We start from the raw sequence: 21488 nt of genomic DNA, 5'->3' as shown, positions 1-21488 counted from the left end.
ATCCCCAAAGATATCTGATATATCCAATGACAGCAGAGCCCTGTTTATTCAAAATACTCTTGGAACATCAAAACATTTGGATAAACAGGGCTTGAAATAATTGAGGGAGTTATCGTATAAGTAATTCACACCGGGGGGACATAACCTAGATTCAAAGGAGTGAGTTTCAGATCAAAGGGGTACAGATAAATGGGATTTTGCTCTATATGAACAAATAAAATAAACAGCATTTGATTATTCAGGAATCAAGAAGTGTCCAAATATTTTTTAAAAAAGAGTTGAGGATGGAAGGTCAAAATTGTTGTAATAGGCCATACAGAATATTCCTATGGAATCAAAATAACAAGTAAAAAAATGAGACTGAAAACTAGTTATGGGGTTTTTTTGTGTGCACGTGTGTGTGTGGTTTTTGTGTATTTTTTTGTTTGTTTTTAAACTCACCCATCTACCAGTCAGGATCATGTGAGCTTTACCAAGTTTTTTGATCTTATTCCAGCTGTGACACTGACATATATTTTATGGCAGAAAGCGGGGATGCGTAACATCCGTGGCTCTGTAATTCCTTTTCCCCAATGTCCAACAGATGGAAACTGTAAAATGCACAAGTTGGATCTTGGATGGACAATATTGTCTGATTGATCATCTTTCTATTAATAGCATCACTCAACATTTAAAGGGGAGTTAAAGGTCTGAAAACACGACACATCGAGTGCACCCTCAGCATCGAGTGCACCCTCAGCAAGTTTGCCGACGACACCAAGCTGTGTGGTGTGGTCGACACGCTGGAGCAAAGGGATCCCATCCAGAGGGACCTCGACAGGCTGGAGAGGTGGGCCTGTGCAAACTGCATGAAGTTCAACAAGGCCATAGTGCAAGGTCCTGCATGTGGGTCGGCACAATCCCCAGCACAGCTATAGGCTGGGTGACGAATGGATTGAAAGCAGCCCCAAAGAGAAGGACTTGGGTGTCTTGATTAATGAGAAGCTCAACATGAGCGGGCAGTGTTGCGCTTGCAGCCCAGAAAGCCAACCGTGTCCTGGGCTGCATCAAAAGAGGTGTGACCAGCAGGTCGAGGGAGGTGATCCTGCCCCTCTACTCCGCTCTTGTGAGACACCACCTGGAGTACTGCGTCCAGCTCTGGGGGCCCCAGTACAGGAGAGACATCAAGCTGTTGGAGAGAGTCCAGAGGAGGGCCACGAAGCTGATCAGAGGGATGGAGCACCTCTCCTATGAGGACAGGCTGAGAGAGTTGGGATTGTTCAGCCTGGAGAAAAGGTGGCTCCGGGGAGATCTAATTGGGGCTTACCAGTACCTGAAGGGGGCCTACAGGAAAGATGGTCAGGGACTGTTTATCAGGGAGTGTAGTGACAGGACAAGGGGTAATGGGTTTAACCTGAAGGAGGGTCGATTTAGATTAGGTGTTAGAAAGAAATTCTTTCTAGATGATCTTTAAGGTCTCTTCCAACCCAAAGCATTCTATGATTTTTTATTCCTCCCAGCAGCTGATTTCTGCAGCCAAAAGCCCAGCCAGGAGAGTGTTTCTCCTGCCATGGTGCCTCACCTGGCACAGCCCCTTCCTGGCTCGTAAGCCACAGGGAAAGGAGGGCCCCTGAGGGATGGTGTGTGTGGAAGGTGCCTTCTGCCTCAAGTTTCAGAGACATTTTTTCAACCATGTCACAAGATGTACCAGATCCTGTTGAATCCATCCTGATGTTTCTGGGCCTTGTCATTAGGTTTCTGAGCCCTCCGGTCTGTCAGTGCTGCCAGGTCCAAGTCCTGTACCACACCTGGTGCAGGTTTGCTTCGTACCACGGGCAGGCTGCACGTCACCCCTCGGCCGCGGGGCAGGTCTCGTAGGCCCGTCAGCTGCCCATTTAACCGTCGGTCTTAACAGGCTACCCTATGCCCCTCCACAGGGGGACTCCACACAGTCTCCCCGCCCAGCCCTAGACCCCCACTCACCACTTATGGCGGGAAGAGCGGTGCCGTGCCGCCGCCATGTCGCCGCGGCTGCCAGCAGGGCCCGCTGCCTCCTCTCTCCTCCCCCCTCCGGTCCCGCGGCTCCGCCGGTGGCTGCAGGACGGAGGGGTGGGAAGCACCCCTGGCGTCATTTGTTAGCGTCATTTTCCCCAACTGCCTTGCCTACCTCCTCGGTGAGGGACTGCGGGCTCAGTTGTGTGGGGCAACTCACCGGGGCTCTGGGGGGAGAGGGGTGGGAGTGTGAGGGGGAGAAAGGATGAAAGAGGAACAGCTGTTGGGCTTGTGGTAAGGTGGGGGAAGAACAATGCTTAATGAAAGATTTGGGGGAGGGAACTTGGAGAAATGGTAATCTGGAGTTGAGTTTAGTGGAGGAAGAAACTGAATACCTGTGGGGGCTGAAGAGGGCAGAGGTTGCTGTTGGAAAAATGTAAAGGCAGCCCTCTCCCCAGCAGAGGAGCAGTCAGTGGGTGGTCACACAGAGTGAGATCTGCAGGGGGAAGCAGAGGAATGGGGGCACTTTGGGGTGTTTTGGAGTTTGCGGACAAGTTGCTGCAGTGGCACAATCTGGAAGTGAGTAAAGATGAACCATAAAGAGCGAAGCAGGGGAAGGTCAAAGCAAGTGTTGGGGTTTTGTTTCCTGAGGATACAGGAGGATGCCTTCTCATGGGTTTAAGGTTTCAGTCTGCTGGCCTGGTTTCCTCCTACCTCCTCATCTTGTTACTCCTCTGCAACCTGTTGGGTAGAGTTGTGTTGTCTATGATACAGGTAAAGAGCCAATTTCTAGTTTTATTCCAATTTACATGACGAGCTGCTGTCTGTAGATACGGGTATTAAAAAAGGTAAATTTTGCTCTTTGAAAAAACCTGAACAAACCTGAAATAGTGTTTTCTCTCAATGAGCAACAGATAATGATAAGGCTTGTTAAGTTTTGCTCTCTCCTTACTCTCCCTTTCTTTTACAGGCTTGTCAAGGCTTCCCTGCCTGACTGAAGAATCCTTGTTGTGTGTTCTGTCTCAGTTGCAATTTGTAAGAATATCTTGATGAGTTTTCTGTCTAGAGTGGAGCAGAGAAGAGAAGGTAAAAATGCAACTTGTATGTGGTAATAGTTTCAGCTTGATAGCCTTGGAATTTGGTTGAAATTGTTGTGTGGTCCTGAATCCAGAAAGTACATATGCTTCAAGCTTGGCACAAGCCTATCTGTAGAATCTTTTATTTCATCCAACTCCTTAAGCTCTGAAGGTTAAACACAGGCATAAGTACTTGCACAAAAATAGTGGAAGTTTTCTTATGCTGCCAGTACGGGGCCTGTGGATTTGGAAATCCCTGGATTTTCTGCTATGTTTTTAATTAAGATAGTGGCTATGCTATTTTTAATCTGTTTATCTAAGGACCTGAAGTCTATTTGCTCCTATCAAACTCAAAAGCAGGTCTGTCACGGAGTTCAGTGGTTACAGGATTGGCCCTGTTTGGTTTTTTTTTTTTCCCTATCTTTTTTCTCTTCTCTCCTCCTTTAAAGGGTAAAACCCACAGAAGATGTAGGTCCTCCAGAATCAAACAGAATCAATGAATTTCTCAAGCTCATTTTCAGAAATAGGGTTTTTTTTTTCCTTTCTTATTTCCTGCCACAATCTCAGCCCTTTAATACTCTGGAAGTACAGCTGCATAGTGGAGTATAATTCAGAAGGAAAAAAAGTATATGTTTGGGTCTTCAAATGATATACACGTTAAACTGTATTTAATTGTGCCTTATCAATAGACTGATAAACTTAGGTGTTTACTGTTGCCATTGATCATAATGCTCTGTAGCAAGCAGAGGCAGTAACTGCTGCTGATGGAAAAGGTAGTGGAAGGAGGAGGGGAGAAGGATGTGGGAGATGAGGGGATTGGCTGCTTTTAATGTCAATCACAGCTGCGGGCCCCAGCTCTTCCGCTGCTCTAGCTCTGGCTCTCCCTTGAACAGCTCCTAGAGAGAACAAGGCGTGCGGAGCTCGGATCACCAGCATCATGCACCTTGGGCTTGGATCATAGATCCCCCTCTTTGAACATTAAAATAACTCCTTCGTCCATCAGCGTCCCAGGCAGACCCAGCGAGAAAACAAGCACGTGAGAGAGAGAGAGAAGAGAAGGAGGAGGAAGAGAAAAATCTGCAACCAAGTGGACTAAAGCAAAGACAGAGTGCTTTGCTTGCACAGCTGCAAAGTGGGAATTTAAAGAACTGCAGAGAGAAATTCCAGCTCATCAGCACATACACATTGCAGAATTACAGATCCAGGTAGAAATGACATCAACAGGGAAAGAAGGCAGCGGAGCTCAACATGCACAATATGTTGGACCCTATCGTTTGGAGAAAACCCTAGGAAAAGGACAGACAGGTTGGTTCTTTTGCAGCAGCACCGGCGCTAGGGGGAAGGTGCTGTAGCAGCCAGTGAGGTGTTGGGGATGGGATATTTGAGGGTTCAGGTTTTCCCATTTGCTGTTTTAGTGGAGATAATATTCATTGGGGATTTTTGCCTTTATTTATTTTTAGTTTTCATTTTAATTCTTTATTTCCTACCTTTTTTCTTTTTCTTTTTTTTTTTTAAAGCCCAGGATGCTTTATGTTCATTATTCCTGCTAATGGGTGTTGTTCTGATGACAGCCAGAGTGCATGCAGAGGAAAAAATAGATGATCTGCTGGTGGTGAATTTTCACATCTATTTTTTCACTGCCCTACTTAGGAGCATTTTCTTTTTAATCAAATTATATTGAAATGAAGGGTTCACAGCCTGTAGTACCAAGGAGGAGGTGGTGGTGGTAGTGGGGGAGTCACCAGCAGTATTTCATGACATCATGATTGAAAAGGGTGTAGTCCTTAAGGTGCAGTTGGGGGGGTGGAAATATGTACAGTATGTCTGTGGCACTGACTGCTGTGGGTATTTAGCAAATATGGATGGATGGGCTGGTGATTTTTGTGGGTAGGGTCTGAAATAAAAGAAAAATAGAGAATCTGTAGGAAAATTCGTTCTGGCTATGCTGTGTTTTTGTAGGAGGGATTGGAGGGGGAGGGGAGGTTATTTAATTATTTTTCTTAAAGCTTGTTTATGAAACTCACCCCCAGCAGATTTTCCTGAATGGAACAATGGTAAGAAATATTAAAAAGAGGAAACTGAGTGGAGGGAATTAGCAGAGAGCAGGTGCTTCTGCCCTCCATGACACAATTAGATCCCCTAAATGCGTTCAAGATCTGGACTTACTGTTGCTTGCTAGGATAGTATATTCACTTCAAGGGCAGGGGAGCATTAATTGGAAGAAAAAGCCTTAAAAAGAAGCACAAATGTCTTCCTTATTTAATTTTTTTATTTATTTTTTTTAGTAACAGGTGCAATAAGCAATGGCATCTGGCAAATTCATTGGGTTGGAAGCCCCCCAAAAGTGGATTGAGACTTGCGATTATAATTTAGGGAAAGGGGAAGATCAGCCATAGGGGGGCTTCTCTGGGCATGTGGGTGTTAAGTGTTGTTCATTATGGTGGGACAATAAAACATGATGCATTGTGGTGTATTTTTTTTTTATAACCCAGCCGAGCTTTGCCCATCTGTTGTCTAAAGGATTTAATAGGCGTTTCCATCCCCAGCTGCTGCCTCTGCTCTGCCTGCTTCCTCACTGCCCTGCGTGGCAGCAGCTCTGCAGTCCGCAATTTTCTTAGGGACACAGTCAAAATCCAGATCTTTCTCTGTAAGAAGCAATGCTCTTCTGAGATGATTGATTATAACCACCCCCCCTCCATCCTTCCCCTCCTCTTCACAACCCCATAGCAACCGTTCAGAGACATGGGTGAAGATGACATTGTCTTCTAGTGAAAGTGACTTTTATATTTCTTTTTTATTTTTTTTTTTTCAAATCTCTTAAGTGTATCTGCTGCTAAAGGTAGCCCTCTGTCACTGTTTTGGTTACCACCTTTATTATTTGCATAGCTCAATAAGCCCTTACTTCTGCAGCTGTATTCTTACTAAAAATCTGTTCTGATTATGATAATGAAAATACTGTATGAAAAATTGCAGTGTATTGGTAATAAAACTGCCCTATTTCTGCTGGTAATCCTTTCCTGGATACTCCAGGTGATCAAAGAGCTAGCTGTAGATGACAAATTCATTTTTGTCTTCATCACCATTTCCTTTTTTCTCTCTCTCACCTTCTCAGCACCCCTCCCTCCCCTTTAAATACAATTGTGTCTGAGATTCCTGAAAATACAGCTGCATTAACCTTTTGCTCCATGTTTCGTATCCTGACATTGTGGTCCTAAAGGGTTATCTGCAGCTTTGGTTATTTTTTTCCTCTCTGCTAATCTTCCTATCTTCCTCCTAAGTGATTAGAGACATGGGGGTGGAGGGAGAAGAAGGGGATGTATTTAGAGGCTTGCTGCTGTTGGCCTCTGCAGTTATTCAACCAGCTGGACAAGGGTGAAAGTTTCCTTTTGCAGTTTTACCATATAACTGATCTTTATAGATAAGTCTCTGGTGTTTGCACACATGAATGCACATAAAATGCACAATGCGTGGTGTCATAGAAGCTGGAAGTGGGGGGAAGAGGAAGAGAAATCTTAAAAGTAGCTGATGTCAGTCTATGTCTTCATTGCTATACCTGCCCTTGATTAATGGAATAATGCACTGAGGTGAAATCTAACGGTATTAAACATACATGGCTAAATATGGAAAGATGCCTTCTGGTCTTCTCGCATTTTCTGTGCTAATCACATTTGGGAGCATGCAGAATGGCATGAACAGTGTGTGGTATGTAGCTAGTCCTCATCCTGCTTGTTTTGGAGGGTAAGCAGGCAACCTACAGCATTTTAGGAAGAGGACGACAAGCATAGTATGAGGGCCTGATTCACTATAGTATGTTGTCATGGTGTGTAACTTTGAATTTGGGTTGCAGTGGCATATGGCTGAAGAGAATAGTGGTTGTAATCATTCCTTTAGAGCTTGACTTTAAAGCTTGGAAGATTAGGACGTAATGGCTTGAATATTTTTTTTTTTTTCCGAGGGGAGGGAGAAGAGTAAGAAATAAAAGCTGGCATAAATGTGATGATGAATAGAAAGAAAGCGTAAGTTGTGTTGCAAAGTCCTATCCATTTTGCAGTGATCTTCATATCCGTCATTTTTATTTTGAATGAAAGATTCTTGGCTCTAGTTAAAGTCTAGCTTTGCTCCCAGATACATTAGTATTATATAAATGTATTAATCACTCTTACCTGCTTTTTCTGAGATCAAAAGGTGTTGGGAAGGAGTGTGGGCTCATAGTTCAGGGCAGACTTAGAAAGAGTGCCATGGAGGGAGAACTTTATGGCGAGTAGAACTCTCGCTGGCTTTCTGTCTGTGAACTTGTCACTGGTTGCCACCTTGATAGCTGAAAAAAAGTGTTTACCAACAGCAGCTTACTGGTCCCTGCAAAGAAATCCAGTTGTCGTACCTGGGACATTAGTGGAACCTAGTGACATCTGCCTGTGGGTGGGCAAAACTGACACAGAAAAGCCTTCAGTTGAAATTGGTGGGTAACAACCGTTGTTGAAAGTGTCGATTAGCATTCAAAATCGGATATGCAAAATTTGTCCTGGTGCATCAAGTGTGCTGAGGGTGACTTATGCCACAAAGAGAGGATTAGGGCCTCTTAGTTGGAGAAGTTGGAAAAGGGCTACGCGGGGCAGTGCTGAAAAATGTCTGTGCTTAGGTCTTTGCTGGTAGTAGGAATGATAGAGGAATGAAGGAAAATTATTTTTAATAATGTAGCATACAAATTTAATGTATAATTTGAGTACTGTAGTAAGATGGTTTGCTTTTGTAATAGGTTGAATTCAGAGCACCTCTTGTTGACTGCAGCTGGAGGAATAGCTCATGGAATCTGTATTTGAATGATTTTGCAAGAATACAAGAAGCAGCATAACCTCGTAATCAAAATTATTTTACAGAACTGTCAGTGTAAAAGATCATTACTATATATATGGGTGTGCGAGAAAAGGTTGGTTTATCTAAGCTTCATTGATACATTCTTCTACAGTTAATTATAGGAGGTTTTCATTGTAATTAACAGTAATGAGCAAAGGATGTGTGTCATGTTGCAATAACACACGTGGAAACAGCGTGCCTTGAGAAACCCCAGTCATACCTGATCATATTTTAGATCAAACAGAGGCTTTTCTCCATTTTCCACTAATTCTGTGTGAAATCAGCTTCTTGTATATTCTTTGCTTTTTTTTAATACCACAAATATCTTTGTTCATGTGTTTCTTTTGGCCTCTTTAACCCCTGTTTCACCCTTGAAATTCTTAAGAGTAATTCAGATTGACTGTAGTGAATATTTATTAATGAGTCCAAAGATGAAGAACTGAAGTATTTCTTGTGAAGGGCTTCAGCGTTTCAGAGGGTTTCCTTGTGTTTCCATTTGACAGTCACTGTATAGGCTTCAGCATCATTGTTTGCTATGGCACCAGTTCAGTGTCTACTTGAAATTTCCAAACTGCTACTCTGTCTACAAGCAATAAGACTTTGGCTCTAAGTGAGAGTTACCCTATTCACTTTGAGATAAACTTGATGAAAAACTTAATGCTGCTGATCCATTTTTGTCTTGTTCATTCTGTTTTAAGCCCAGTTCTGCAGACATTCAAGACAAAGAATCCTGCTTGAAACTCATGACACTTCGACCTTCACAAAAAGCGTAGGGAGTCCCTTTTCTGCATTGTATACCATATAACTTGCAGCTATTTTGGTGTATAACATGTTAATTATATATGAGCTGTCAGTGAGGTGTTCAGCAGTGTGTTATTGGGTTATGTAAGAACAGAAATCATTAAATTTGGGTCTTAGCGCATTTAAGAGCCTTTTATTCAGTGACAGCTTAAACAGGATGTTTCTTTACAGCCTTAACCACCTGTTACCATGACACCAGCAGAAACTGAAATTTGTTAATTTTTTTATTTGTCTCTGTCAAATTTGGTTGAAATTGAAAGCTTCAGAGCTATTCAAGGAGTGTTTGGTAGACAATGTGATCTCAGAAGCCTGGTTTCTTTCAGTAAGTAGGCTAAACAAAGTATATCCTTTTCATTCATACGGCTATAATATTTTTTTTTCTGACCCAGCGTGTTGGATCTAGAGAGAATCTAAAGAGTACAGCTTTATTCCATTTAGCTGTCTAGGTGAATATATCTTTAGAGAGCTGTAAATCATTGTAGTTCTCCCCATGGTCTTTTTAAACAAACAAACAAAAAACCAGTATATATTCTATTAATGCTTTCATATATATATTTTACTTTCCTTAAAAAAGTTTCTTTCAGAACAGTGAATCCATACCTTTTGTTATGATAGTCTGTGAAGACTTAAATGGTTAATTAGTAATCATAGAAATAAATATTGCAAGCAATACTGTGGGCAGTAGAGGTCTTAAGAATGAGATTTTTGCCAAGAAAGGTTATGTCACAGTGACTTAGACTTAATGCATTTTCAAGTAACGGTTACGAGTTTTGAGAGATTTGGTCTTTCTTAAGTTTATATACTTTTCATCTGACTGTTCAAAAGTATCATTTGCCTTCATTACTGACTGAAGTAAACTAGTATTACCATGCTGCATGTCTGAACTGCAAAGTTCATATATACCTTTTATGACTTTCACTCTCTAATTAAAGCAAATTCCTGTTTGCTAACTATAGTGAAAATGATTTCTAGCTTCCATCCTTCTGCAAACTTTGTAGAGGCACACCATTAGTCTTTTACCCCAATATCAGTAGCAAAATTATTATGAACTTTTTGAAATGGGAGCAGGCTTTGAATGATTGTTTTTGTAAAGCACAGTAAGCTTTCTCACCCAAGAGTTGTTAAAATTCAGATACTGCCAAATGAGTACGACTATATGACTATTTATATACCTACGTTTCAGACATCAGCAGGAACTATGGAAGGTAGTGATTTCACAAATAGAGTTCTTGCCCTGCTCGAACACTTTTCTACTTTCTATCACTGCTCTAATGTCATTTTATGCTGCTACAGTGGGAAGGATTGCATTAGAATGATGAGAGAGGTTAAAGAAATTAAAAAAGCTTCTCAATAGAATTTACCTCCTGAGAGATATTCTTTCTGATCTCTAGAAAACCTGTGATTCCATGAGAAGAGCAAATGTAGAATTTTAAGTGGGTTCTTACAATTCCTTTTGTAAATTGAGTGGAGCAGCCAGTGTATGTTTTGGATTCTCCAGCATTGCAATATTTTTTCATATTTTTCAATTTCATAAATTTACTCTGTACATATTTTGGGAAGTCTTTAATATTGTATACTGTAGAGAGTTAAACAGTAATTGCAATGGCAATAAATGTTGATATCCACCTCAAAATTAGTGGGTAGGTAATATAGAACAAACGTAGGTGGTAAAAGAATTCTAGCTTTCAGAACAGATTTGAAAGGAAATAAATTTGGAAGTAATGCCCTCTGAAGTAAGAGACATTGCATGAAGAATGTATTATGCACATGGGGGAATAGTCAAAATAAGAAGGGGTGGAAGCCTGGATATAGATGCCCATGAAGGTAGAGTAAAGAATAAATGAATGCTCAAGGAGTGCTTCTCTTCAAATGTTGAGATACTGTAAATTGCCCTTGTGAAGTCAGTGAGTGTGCTGAGTTGAGCTGACTTCAGTAGGAAGATCATCAAGCACATGATAAATAGGTACAGGTGGAATTTTTTTGTTTGTTGTGGATTGTTCTGTTAAGAAATATCTCAAAGAAATCTTCTGTTTGTTTTAAACCCAAGACGTTTAGCAATACCAGTCAATAATGCTGTTCATTCTGCTTGTGGAATATGAGGAGATTGTTCCATTTTCAGTTCATGCATAAACAATACTGTTTTTCTACAAAACATCCATACGTAGAGTAACATGAATAATTTGTTGTAAATAGTGTTCTTAATGAATGTGAACCATCTTCATCTGTAGTGTCTGTAAGTGCAGAGTGATTTCCTTTAAGTCCTTATTTGTTTCAGATTTTCTGTCAAACAACTGTTTTTATCTCCTTTCCCCAACTGTCTTTACCTCACTTATGGATTGGTTGCACTTAAACAGTATTCGAAGATTGAATTATACTCTTGAATGTAGTCTGTTGGATATATTGCATAAGGGTGTTACATTCTACTTGGATAGTTGGGTGAGCATTTCCAACATAAATGTTTGCAAGTGGAAACAGAAAATTTAGTTTTCCTAGACAGTTTGGACATGATTCCCATGAGCACCCTTGCCTGGAAGATGCGAAGCTTTCCGGAAAGGTTTTTTAAAAGGTACAGAAATATGACCAAATCACACCTAATTTCAAATGCCTACTTTTAGAGCTTATTAATAGTGTTCATCCAGTTCCATTTGACTTATATCCCTATTCAAAATTAAATGTAGAATAACACTTTTATTAATACCTTTATTTCTTTAAATTCTGGTAAAAACCATGCAAAAAATCCACCCAGAAGTTTTTTTTTCATTGCTTCACAGCATTTGAAAATTGGGTTTAAATGGAATTTAGGTGGAACAGAGGAAATTGTATTGGTTCCTTTCATAAAAGTGTATTACTCGCTGTTGATGTAGCTGTAAGCAATTTTTTCTTGAATGTGACATTTGTGGCAGAGATGCCTAAGAGATAGTCGTTGTTCTGTGGACTGCGTAAATAGGAGTATGCTGTTTCTTTTGCAGTGAGCTTGGGATACGGTTTTTAAAGGATAATTAATGGAAGTGTTGTGAGATTGAGGATAAAGAGCAATATGGACAAAGAAGGTAAATGATGGTGTTTAAATGTAAGCAAATATAGGTATGTTCCCTTACAAATGGTACTGTTGCCTTCATAGTAGTGCAGAATAACCTTCAGGCTGGTGCAGGTAGCTGAGGGATAGTTACTCAGTGCTGGAGTGGGTAGAACAGAATATTTATCTTGAGTTGTCAACACTCTCAGTTTTATTTTGAGAATATTATTTTATTATTTCCTGAAGGCCACAGAGATCACTGTCAATTGACATAAATTAAAGTAGCCTTAAAGCTGCCCTAAAAAACTCTTTCATAAAGTTCTATTGGCTGAGCTTACTGTTTTGCTCCCCATGGCTGTGCCAGGCAGTTTCTGCCTTCTAGACTGTCACTGTTCCTACTCTGGCTTCCTTGCATAAAGATTATTGCATACTTCAGAGGAAAAGAAGAAGTATTTTTTTAATTTCTTGTTCAAATAAACATTTTTAATTTGAGGAGGTGGAAGGTAGAGGTTAGACTTGCGGGACCACTCCTTGTGTAGCTTACCACTGATAACAGGCTGCTCTTCATTTTCTTATCTAACATCCACCCATTGATAATCAGTGATTTGATAATTAAGGAGTTTGGAAAAACAGTAGATAACTTGCCGGTTACTGACAAAAGGAGATTATTGCTGGTAAAAGCTTTGCACCAAGATTTGCAACATCAACTGACAGTAAATGGGTTAATGCAAGGTGCAGGGGGGAATTGAGGAGAGAAATGAGCATCCAAGTGGCTTAGGGTGTGCAGGTACTTCCGTTTTTTGTTTTAGTATTCCAACTCTGTGGGAATTATAGGCATGATAATATTTACAGTGAAGTGCTTAACTTTAAAAAAAAATAGGAAAACTGTTCAGGCATCCATTTAGTAAGTGCTCTTCTGGCTGCTTGCTTCTACTTACAAGACAACATACTCTCTTTATATCCTGAGGCTCTTGCAATTTTGATTTGCTATCTTTTGCATTATATGCTTAATGTGGGAGGAAAAAAATCAGTGTGATAATGTATATTTTTTTAATAATGTCTGCCTTACATATGTATTAACAAGCTCTGCTTTTGCAGTGTCATTCCTCTGTGTGTTCAGCCTTACATGCCATAAGCTGACTGCCCTTGTCATTTAGCTATGAAAAGCACTATTGACTGGAACAAAAATAATGGAGGAGCTGGTTTCTGAGAGAAGCAAACTGGTCTGGACCAAAAATGTGTTAATTTTCTACTGTCTATCAAAAGCCTACTCTTAGAACTGTAAGTTTCAGTCTGCCAAAGCTTGAACAGCAGTCCTTCAGCTGCAGATGAGAAGGTAGAATCATAGAATGGTTTGGGTTGGAAGGGACCTCAAAGATCATCTAGTTCCAACCACCCTGCTACGGGCAGGGACACCCTCCACTAGACCACGTTGCCCAAAGCCTCATCCAACCTGGTCTTAAACACTTCCAGGGATGGGGCCTCCACAGCCTCTCTGGGCAACCTGTTCCAGTACGTCACCACTCTAACAGTAAAGAATTTCTAACACCTAATCTAAATCGACCCTCCTTCAGGTTAAACCCATTACCCCTTGTCCTGTCACTACACTCCCTGATAAACAGTCCCTGACCATCTTTCCTGTAGGCCCCCTTCAGGTACTGGTAAGCCCCAATTAGATCTCCCCGGAGCCACCTTTTCTCCAGGCTGAACAATCCCAACTGTCTCAGCCTGTCCTCATAGGAGAGGTGCTCCATCCCTCTGATCAGCTTCGTGGCCCTCCTCTGGACTCTCTCCAACAGCTCGATGTCTCTCCTGTACTGGGGCCCCCAGAGCTGGACGCAGTACTCCAGGTGGTGTCTCACAAGAGCGGAGTAGAGGGGCAGGATCACCTCCCTCGACCTGCTGGTCACACCTCTTTTGATGCAGCCCAGGACACGGTTGGCTTTCTGGGCTGCAAGCGCACACTGCCCGCTCGTGTTGAGCTTCTCATCAATCAAGACACCCAAGTCCTTCTCTTTGGGGCTGCTTTCAATCCATTCATCACCCAGCCTATAGCTGTGCTGGGGATTGTGCCGACCCACATGCAGGACCTTGCACTTGGCCTTGTTGAACTTCATGTGGTTCGCACAGGCCCACCTCTCCAGCCTGTCGAGGTCCCTCTGGATGGGATCCCTTCACTCCAGCATGTTGACCACATCACACAGTTTGGTGTCGTTGGCAAACTTGCTGAGGGTGCACTCGATCCCACTGTCCATGTCACCGACAAAGATGTTGAACAGTGCCGGTCCCAGTACCGACCCCTGAGGAATGCCACTCATCGCTGTTCTCCACCTGGACATTGAGCCGTTGACCACAACTCTTTGAGTGCGACCATCCAGCCAATTCCTTATCCACCGAGTGGTCCATCCATCGAATCCATGTCTCTCCAATTTAGAGACAAGGATGTCATGCGGGACGGTGTCAGATGCCTTGCACAAGTCCAGGTAGATGACGTTAGTTACTCTTCCCTTATCCACCAATGCTGTAACCCCATCATAGAAGGCCACCAAAGCTGTCAGGCACGATTTGCCCCTGGTAAAGCTGTGTTGGCTGTCACCAATCACCTCCTTATTTTCCATATACCAGGTCTTCATGCTGACCCAGCAGGGAATGTTGATGGAATTGTTTGGGTCTTTATCTTATTTCACTCTTTTTTTAAATTATTTTATATGTGGCTAGCAATGTAGACATGACATTTCTACACAGATGCTCTTCCTGGAAAAGTGATTTTTTTTTTGCTTTGGTCCAGAATGAAGTACATCATAGCCCAGGTTCATAGTGTTGGCTCATCTGCCCTATGGTAATATAATTTATGATGAAGAGGGACCAGCAATAACATATTTGCAGCTAAACATGAGCTGGTGATGTATGATTTCCTTTTTTTTTTTTTTTTTTTGTAAAAATTTTATTTTTAAAAAAACAGTGTCCTGCTCTGATTAAGTCTGTGCTAAGCTAGCATAAGACTTTGCTAAGACTACTGTTTTATTGCAGTTGAATTAAAGTACAAGTTAAAATAGGAAAAGAAGACTTAATAATCCAAACCCTTGTGGTATGAAATGCACTATATGGGATGTTTAAAAATTTCTCATGTCTTTTGCTGACTGTTTGCCAGGTGAGGGTTAGGTTACTCCTGCCAGCCACTCGCTCTAGGTAAGTTTTATTCAGTCACTGTGTGAATTCCTTTTAATAGCTGTGACCTGTCCCCAAGATTAAGGAATGGATTTGACTCAAATTTTTTTACTTTTACTAGAATCTCTTCATCTCTTCCAATATTCTGTTCTAAAGCTCTCATCTTATTTTGAGGTTGTAAATTATGAGTAGCTTGGCTGTCAAGTTGAGATGACCTGCTGTCAGCAGGTACAGGATTGGTCTGTGGTTTTGCTTTTGAAGTTCCGGTCATCTTTTTTTTGGTTTGATGGGGGTTTTTGGTTTGGGGTTTTTTTGTTTGTTTCTTTGTTTTTTAACTTGTGAAGTTACCTTGCCTCTTCAAACTGGAAACTGGTTCAAGGATTGGCATCCTAACCTAGAGGATGCTAGACAGGTATTTAATTTGTTCTACAGCTGTGATATACAGCAAATTAATGAAGACTTTAGCAGGGTATTCTTAGAAAACTTTTGAGGATGTTACAGTTCCAAGACTGAGCTCCTTAATCACTTCAGCCCTATTTAAATAGGTTGATGGTTACTGCTAGAAGAGCTGGTAGAAATAGGCTGTTTTTGTTAGAGTATCTCTAAATAAGCATATATTATTGTTAGAGTTTTTTTTTAAACTGTATGGTCAGGGTAGACTGAAAAATAAGGTACTTATAGTGTTTTCTCCCACTTCTTGTACAGATGCATTATCTTTGGGAAATTAACACTGATGCACTGTGTGTCCTTGGACAATTATTTTCCCTTGCATATGTTTTGTCTTCCCCATTTCATGTGTCTTGCCTAAGTTGTGAACTGAGAGGAAAGATAATTTATGTTACATCATCTGCATATAATTCCTTTCATGCTGAAACACTAATCTTGCGCTTTTGTGTGTGTATAGGAGATTCCATTTAAATACAGAAGAAGCTTCTCCCCTGTGAGGGTGGGTTGAACCTGGCACAGATTGCCTAGAGGTGTTGTGAAGTCTCCATCCTTGCACATATTCAAAACCAGATTAGGTGCAGCCTTGAGGAGCCTGCTGTAGTTGACTCTGCTTTGACCAGGGACGTTGGACTAGATGATCTGCAGAGATCACATCCAACCTCAACTCTTCTGCTATTCTGAGTTATCCTGTGCAACTAAACCATAACTTGTTCAGTGAACTGTGAAACTAAGGAACATTGTTTCCTCCAGTTTTGTATCCCATATTTCCCTCCTCCTCCTGCTCTCTCTATATATCCTTGTCACTTGCGCTAGGTGAAGACAGTGTTTGTGGCTCATTTGGAGCCATCTCTGCTGCCTGTCCATCCTTTTTCTTTCTCTTGGAATACATTAAAGATTAAATCACAATTACTCTTTCCATTGTGGGAGCAATAGTTTGAATCTCTTATTTCCCCAGATACTCAGCACTTTCCATGAAATTTGTAGAATCTTAGACACTTCCCTTGCTCTTTCAAAGTTGCTTGAAACTTGTTCATCTATGGTGTTATGGGGGAATTACAGACAGACAGCCTGAACATTTAAATTTTGTTTGCTGAAGAAATTAGGCTAAAGCAAAGCTGTCCTAAACAGCACAGCTTCTCTAATCTGCATTTGGTTTTGAAGATGCCGCTATGGCAGATGGGGATTAGTGGAATACAGCTACTCTTCAAATATTGTCCTCACCTTGGTTAAGACTCTTCCACCAAAATGAGGAGGAAAAAGTGGTGCTAAACCACATCGTGATTCCCTAATACTGGGGGAATCCCCAGCCAGCTTGATAGGCTGGATTCCTGCCTACTTGCTGCTGCTGGAGCAGTGCTAAGCAGGGAGAGTGGAAGCTAGTACTTGGTCCTTTCTGTTTACGAGCTGAGCTCAGTGATTGGGGAGTGTGAGAAGAAGGGAGCCCTCTCTGTATTTCCTTCATGTATCCATTTTGGTACAGTGGCAGTATTTGAAGTAGTCCTTTCCTGCAGAAAGCTGAGAGGAAGACTGAGAGCTGTTTGTGTGTTTGCAATGCCTGTCTGTACAAAAATCGCCACCAAAGACAAAGCCAAGTATTATATTAGAACTTGGCAATGACACAAGCGCTATAGCCCTATTAAACACGGGCATTTGTTTTGTTGAAAAGACATGGCTATGAGTGGCACAGCTTTTAAGATCCGTAATACTTTACGAGCACCAGCCTTAAATAGTTTTTCATTAGCATTTGAAACTAGTTAATCTACACTTTTCCCAAACTTCCCACTCCTATAAATCAGTAAAGCCTGATTAAAATCAGTAATCATTGACAACAAAGAAATATCTGTCCTAGTGTTTCTGGGTTTTGTCCCATGCTGCTTTTCTTCTGGGTCTGTGGCTTATTTCATTGCTCATATTTGTGAAATCCCATCTCTCTTGCTTCTGGTTGTTTCCTGATTGTGCTGAAAACATTACTTAGTCAAATTCCCCACTCCGTTACATCTATGCAGTCTCAGTGACTTCAAGGCCTTGTTGAAGTTTATCTGAGAGCGGAATTTGACCCATGAACGGCTTCTCATTGATGGCAGCAGAGGCAGACCTCTGGCAGTGTTCTAGTTAAGAGCAGCCTAGGAATACATCTCCTCTGCAGTGAATATTCAAGCAAATTAGAGCACAAAGTGGAATGATGCTGTAAGTGAATTCAATTCAAACTGAAAATACAGGCCCAGCATTTTACAAATTACTATCTTGCATTCTTAAAGCAGAAGTCTGTCTGCTCAGCTAACAGACAAATTAAGACAAGCAAATGTTTTAATACTTTTAGCAGTAATTCTTCTCTAGTATTCCACACATACATATACTGAAGTAATCTGGCCAGTTTACATTAAGCTTCAGGATGTAGAAAATGTCCTTACCTTTATCATTACTGGATCTTTGCTAGGGAAAGCAACATCCAGACTACTAGCATGGTTGGGACAGTTGCCATCTTGTTACCAGGTGGCTCTTCCTGCTCAGAGGAAATGGTGCAAAAATAGGCATGGCTTCTGGATCTGTGTCGTAATGCTGTCATCGCCATTACTTTTATCACCACCGAATTAGTTACAGCCGGGAGCCTCTCTAGCTCCACCAATGCTTATTTATTTTCATTGTTTTGGTGCCTGTGGCTCTGCGGAACCAAGTGGCCTGTGGACTGCTTCTCAAGAATTCATAAAAAGATTGATTGGAATAGCAAACTTAACATCATATTTACTGTTCAAGTGTCTACTTCTCTACTACACATTTCTGAAGAGTGCACCGGAGGGAAGAAATCTGTGTGTCATAGGCCTTTTTCTCCTCATTGAAATGGTGGGACTTGAAAATATAGCAAGGCAAAAGATCACGATCAAAGAGTATGTCTGCCTTACAATCAGAGGTGGAACTCTAGCACTGATGGGTAACACTATTATCTCCTGCTACAAGCAGCAGTGAAAATAGGGTATTGCAGGCTCTGTAAGGGTTGGAGAAGTGTACCAGAGCAACCGAGAAACTTGCCCTGTGTAGAAGTCCAGTCTTCCCCATCTTTGCCTGATTATTTATTTGTACCAGTTGTGCCTTTTGTTTTGCTCTCTTAATAAACCCTGCATCAGCTACAAATCAATACGGTATGTCAGATGTGGATAAGCTAAACGTTTATATACATAATGCATTGTGCACTTTGTGTATGTATGACTTAATTTCAGGGTTGGGTTTTTTTGTGTATGCAAAATACCAACCTTGTGCTTGATCCTGTAGAGTTCTAATTCTGATGTGAAAGATTATTCTGTACTCCCAAGGTCTGTTGGATTAAAGGTACTCAACTTCTCAAAAGATTGGGTCCTATTTCATGGAATCATAGAATGGTTTGGGTTAGAAGGGACCTCAAAGATCACCTAGTTCCAACCCCCCTGCCGTGGGCAGGGACACCCTCCACTAGACCAGGTTGCCCAAAGCCCCATCCAACCTGGCCTTGAACACTTACGCAACCTCTCTGGGCAACCTGTTCCAGTGCCTCATCACCCTCACAGTAAAGAATTACTTCCTAATATCTAATCTAAATCTACCCTCCTTCAGCTTTAGGCCATTACCCCTTGTCCTATCACTACATGCTCTTGTAAATGGTCCCTCTCCAGCTTTCTTGTAGGCCCCCTTTAGGTACTGGAAGTCTGCTCTAAGGTCCTCAGAGCCTTCTCTTCTCCAGGCTGAACAAGCCCAACTCTCTCAGCCTGTCCTCATAGGAGAGGTGCTCCAGCCCTCTGATCATCTTTGTGGCCCTCCTCTGGACTCGCTCCATCAGCTCCATGTCCTCCTTATGTTGGGGGCCCCAAAGCTGAACACAGTACTCTAGGCGGGGTCTCAGAAGAGCAGAGCAGAGGGGCAGGATCACCTCCCTCGACCTGCTGGTCACGCAGGTACTCTCACGGTCTCTGCAATGCTACAGGGTCCTAGCTGGGTCACTACTTGGGGAAGAGTAGTAGAGACATGTACAAAACAGGCTCTATTCATGTCATTGTGCAGTTATAAGGTAGATTATGCAGAAACAATACCTCTGTAGTATTCACTGGACCTAACAGGCTCAGCTATTGACTTGGGGCGGAGCCTGTGTAGCAAGTGAATTTATGTGTTGGGGTTTTTGGTTTTTTTGTTCGTTGGTTTTGGTTTTTTGATGTTTTTTTATGATGCCTGATGTGCTTTAGCCGCAGCCAGCAGCTGAACACCACGGGCTGCTCACCCCTCCCCTGGCGGGATGGGGAGGAGAACGGAAAAACAAAGGCAAAGCCTCGTGGGTTGGGATAAGGACAGTTTACTGGGACAGCAAGGGAGAGGGAAACAATCAACAACAGTACTGATAACAGATATTCACAGTGGGTGATAACAGAAAGCAATTTATCAATCCGACTGACCAGACACTCAGCTTGTCCTGGAGCCACACCGACACTCCCCCCTCCTCCAGTAGCCCCCTTTTATGGTGGACATGATGTCACATGGTGTGGAATAGCCCCCGGCCAGCTTGGCTCACCTGTCCTGGTTCCTTGTGAAATTAACTCTATCCTCGCCAGAACCAGGACAATGCCCTACTGTAAAACTAAGATAATGCTTGACTTCCCTTCTGGGGCTGACAGGATTACCCAGCTAGTATTGATAACTTTTTTTAGAAATAAAGCAGCATGGAAAGGCCTGGGATAACCCTATTATGTAGGCCTAGTGATTATTTATTTATTTATGGTAGTTTTCATTTTTACTAGCTTCATTTTGTTTAATGTACTTCCGTGGATTTTCATCTCCTGAGGATGGAACAGGCTGTACAGCCTGGTCTGTCCAGGTGATGATACCTTTTCATGCTGTGTTTGTCTTCCATAGCTTCTCCTTTTGATTACTGTAATGTTGATACATAAATGCTGAAATCTCTGTGGCTGCAATTTAAAACTAAAGTTGTTTTAACTATCTAATAAAATAGAAAAATTGCTTTGATGTTCCCATTTTGACAATTTTTGGCTATGCTGACTTTTGTTGCTTCTTTCCTTAGGGACATTTGTCCCTGATATCTCAAACAAGATGTCACTGAGTAAAACTATGTTTGTATGATGCTGTGTTCTACTTACAAAAGATTTATGACTTGGTCACTTTTATTTATGCTCCCGTGGAGCTGGCAGAATTATACTGCAGTGTTAAAATGCAGCAGTTTTATTTTCCTGCAGGCAGTAGCCCTCTGGTGGTGTGGGGGTTTTTTTCTTCTTCTTTTTTTTTTTTTAAAAAGTAATCTTTGGAAATTCTGACAGACTGGTAACAGATGCTTTTAAAAATGCCTCACATTAAGCTGCCACATAGTCCCATATCTCCTCTCTCTTCGTTTCCAATCCTACCTCATCACAACCCCCACCTAAATTTGGAAGTGGAATGTAAAAGGCAAAGCAAGGTTAATAAATGCACCCAACTGATAATACCAACAGTCTTATTTGGCAAAATGATATTTACCAAATGCTATTTCAGTGAGTTTCAGCTTTGAGAACTATTGCCTGGAAAGGGTATAGGTCAGTTTGAAGTGGGTGGTGAGGCTAATGGGTTATTCTAAAGACTGGCTGAATTGTTAGGAATGCAGGCATTTCTGAGGAGGCTGTTGATAAACTTGAAATATCAAAGAATTTTTTAAAGGGATGACCTTACTAGTCTGTTATATGGGCGTTAATAATAGTTATATTGCAAGTTACTGCCTGGAAAAAATATTTCAGCTAATGGGGAAGGAGACTCTTCTCATCAGTGCTGTAGGAGTGAAATTTACCCTTTTGCTAGTATGAGACTTAGCTATCACTTGGGTCCCAATTAAGACCTGTTTTGAAGTATTAAGTTAAGTACTGGGAGGTAAAAATAGGAGTTCAGAAAGTAGATAAATATTACTCCTTACTATTTTTGAGATGGCAAGCCACAGTTACGTGCAAATGTTTTTTGAAATTATTAAAGCTGTGCCAGAGATCCATTTGGCTTGTTCCCTTTCCAGGACTATCGTAAATGTCAAAATCATGCTGTATCTGCAACTATGTTACTGCCTAAATACTCTGTCTTTGTAGGAAGACTTACAATTTTGTTATGATTGAAGCCTGAAGTTTGTATTTAACAAAAAAAAAAAAAAAGAAAAGGCAAGCTTT

At 41.5% G+C, this 21488-nt stretch overlaps 1 protein-coding gene across 12 annotated transcripts in view; it reads left to right on the top strand.

Moving 5' to 3' along the window:
- Positions 1–3931: 3931 nt before the first annotated feature.
- The window catches only part of BRSK2 (BR serine/threonine kinase 2), a 330006-nt gene continuing 312449 nt past the window's right edge, over positions 3932–21488 (top strand). For 11 of the 12 annotated variants that reach the window (XM_054825944.1, XM_054825945.1, XM_054825943.1 and 8 more), the window contains exon 1: positions 3938–4352. In XM_054825944.1, the coding sequence (XP_054681919.1) occupies positions 4259–4352 (94 nt within the window). In that variant the 5' untranslated portion in view covers positions 3938–4258. Of the gene's footprint in view, positions 4353–21488 lie in introns of all 12 variants that reach the window. The other variant, XM_054825941.1, reaches the window with a different exon arrangement.

The sequence above is a fragment of the Grus americana genome, chromosome 5, assembly GCF_028858705.1.
Source record: "Grus americana isolate bGruAme1 chromosome 5, bGruAme1.mat, whole genome shotgun sequence".
NCBI lineage: Eukaryota > Metazoa > Chordata > Aves > Gruiformes > Gruidae > Grus > Grus americana.
This window is presented reverse-complemented; position numbering and strand designations above follow the sequence as displayed.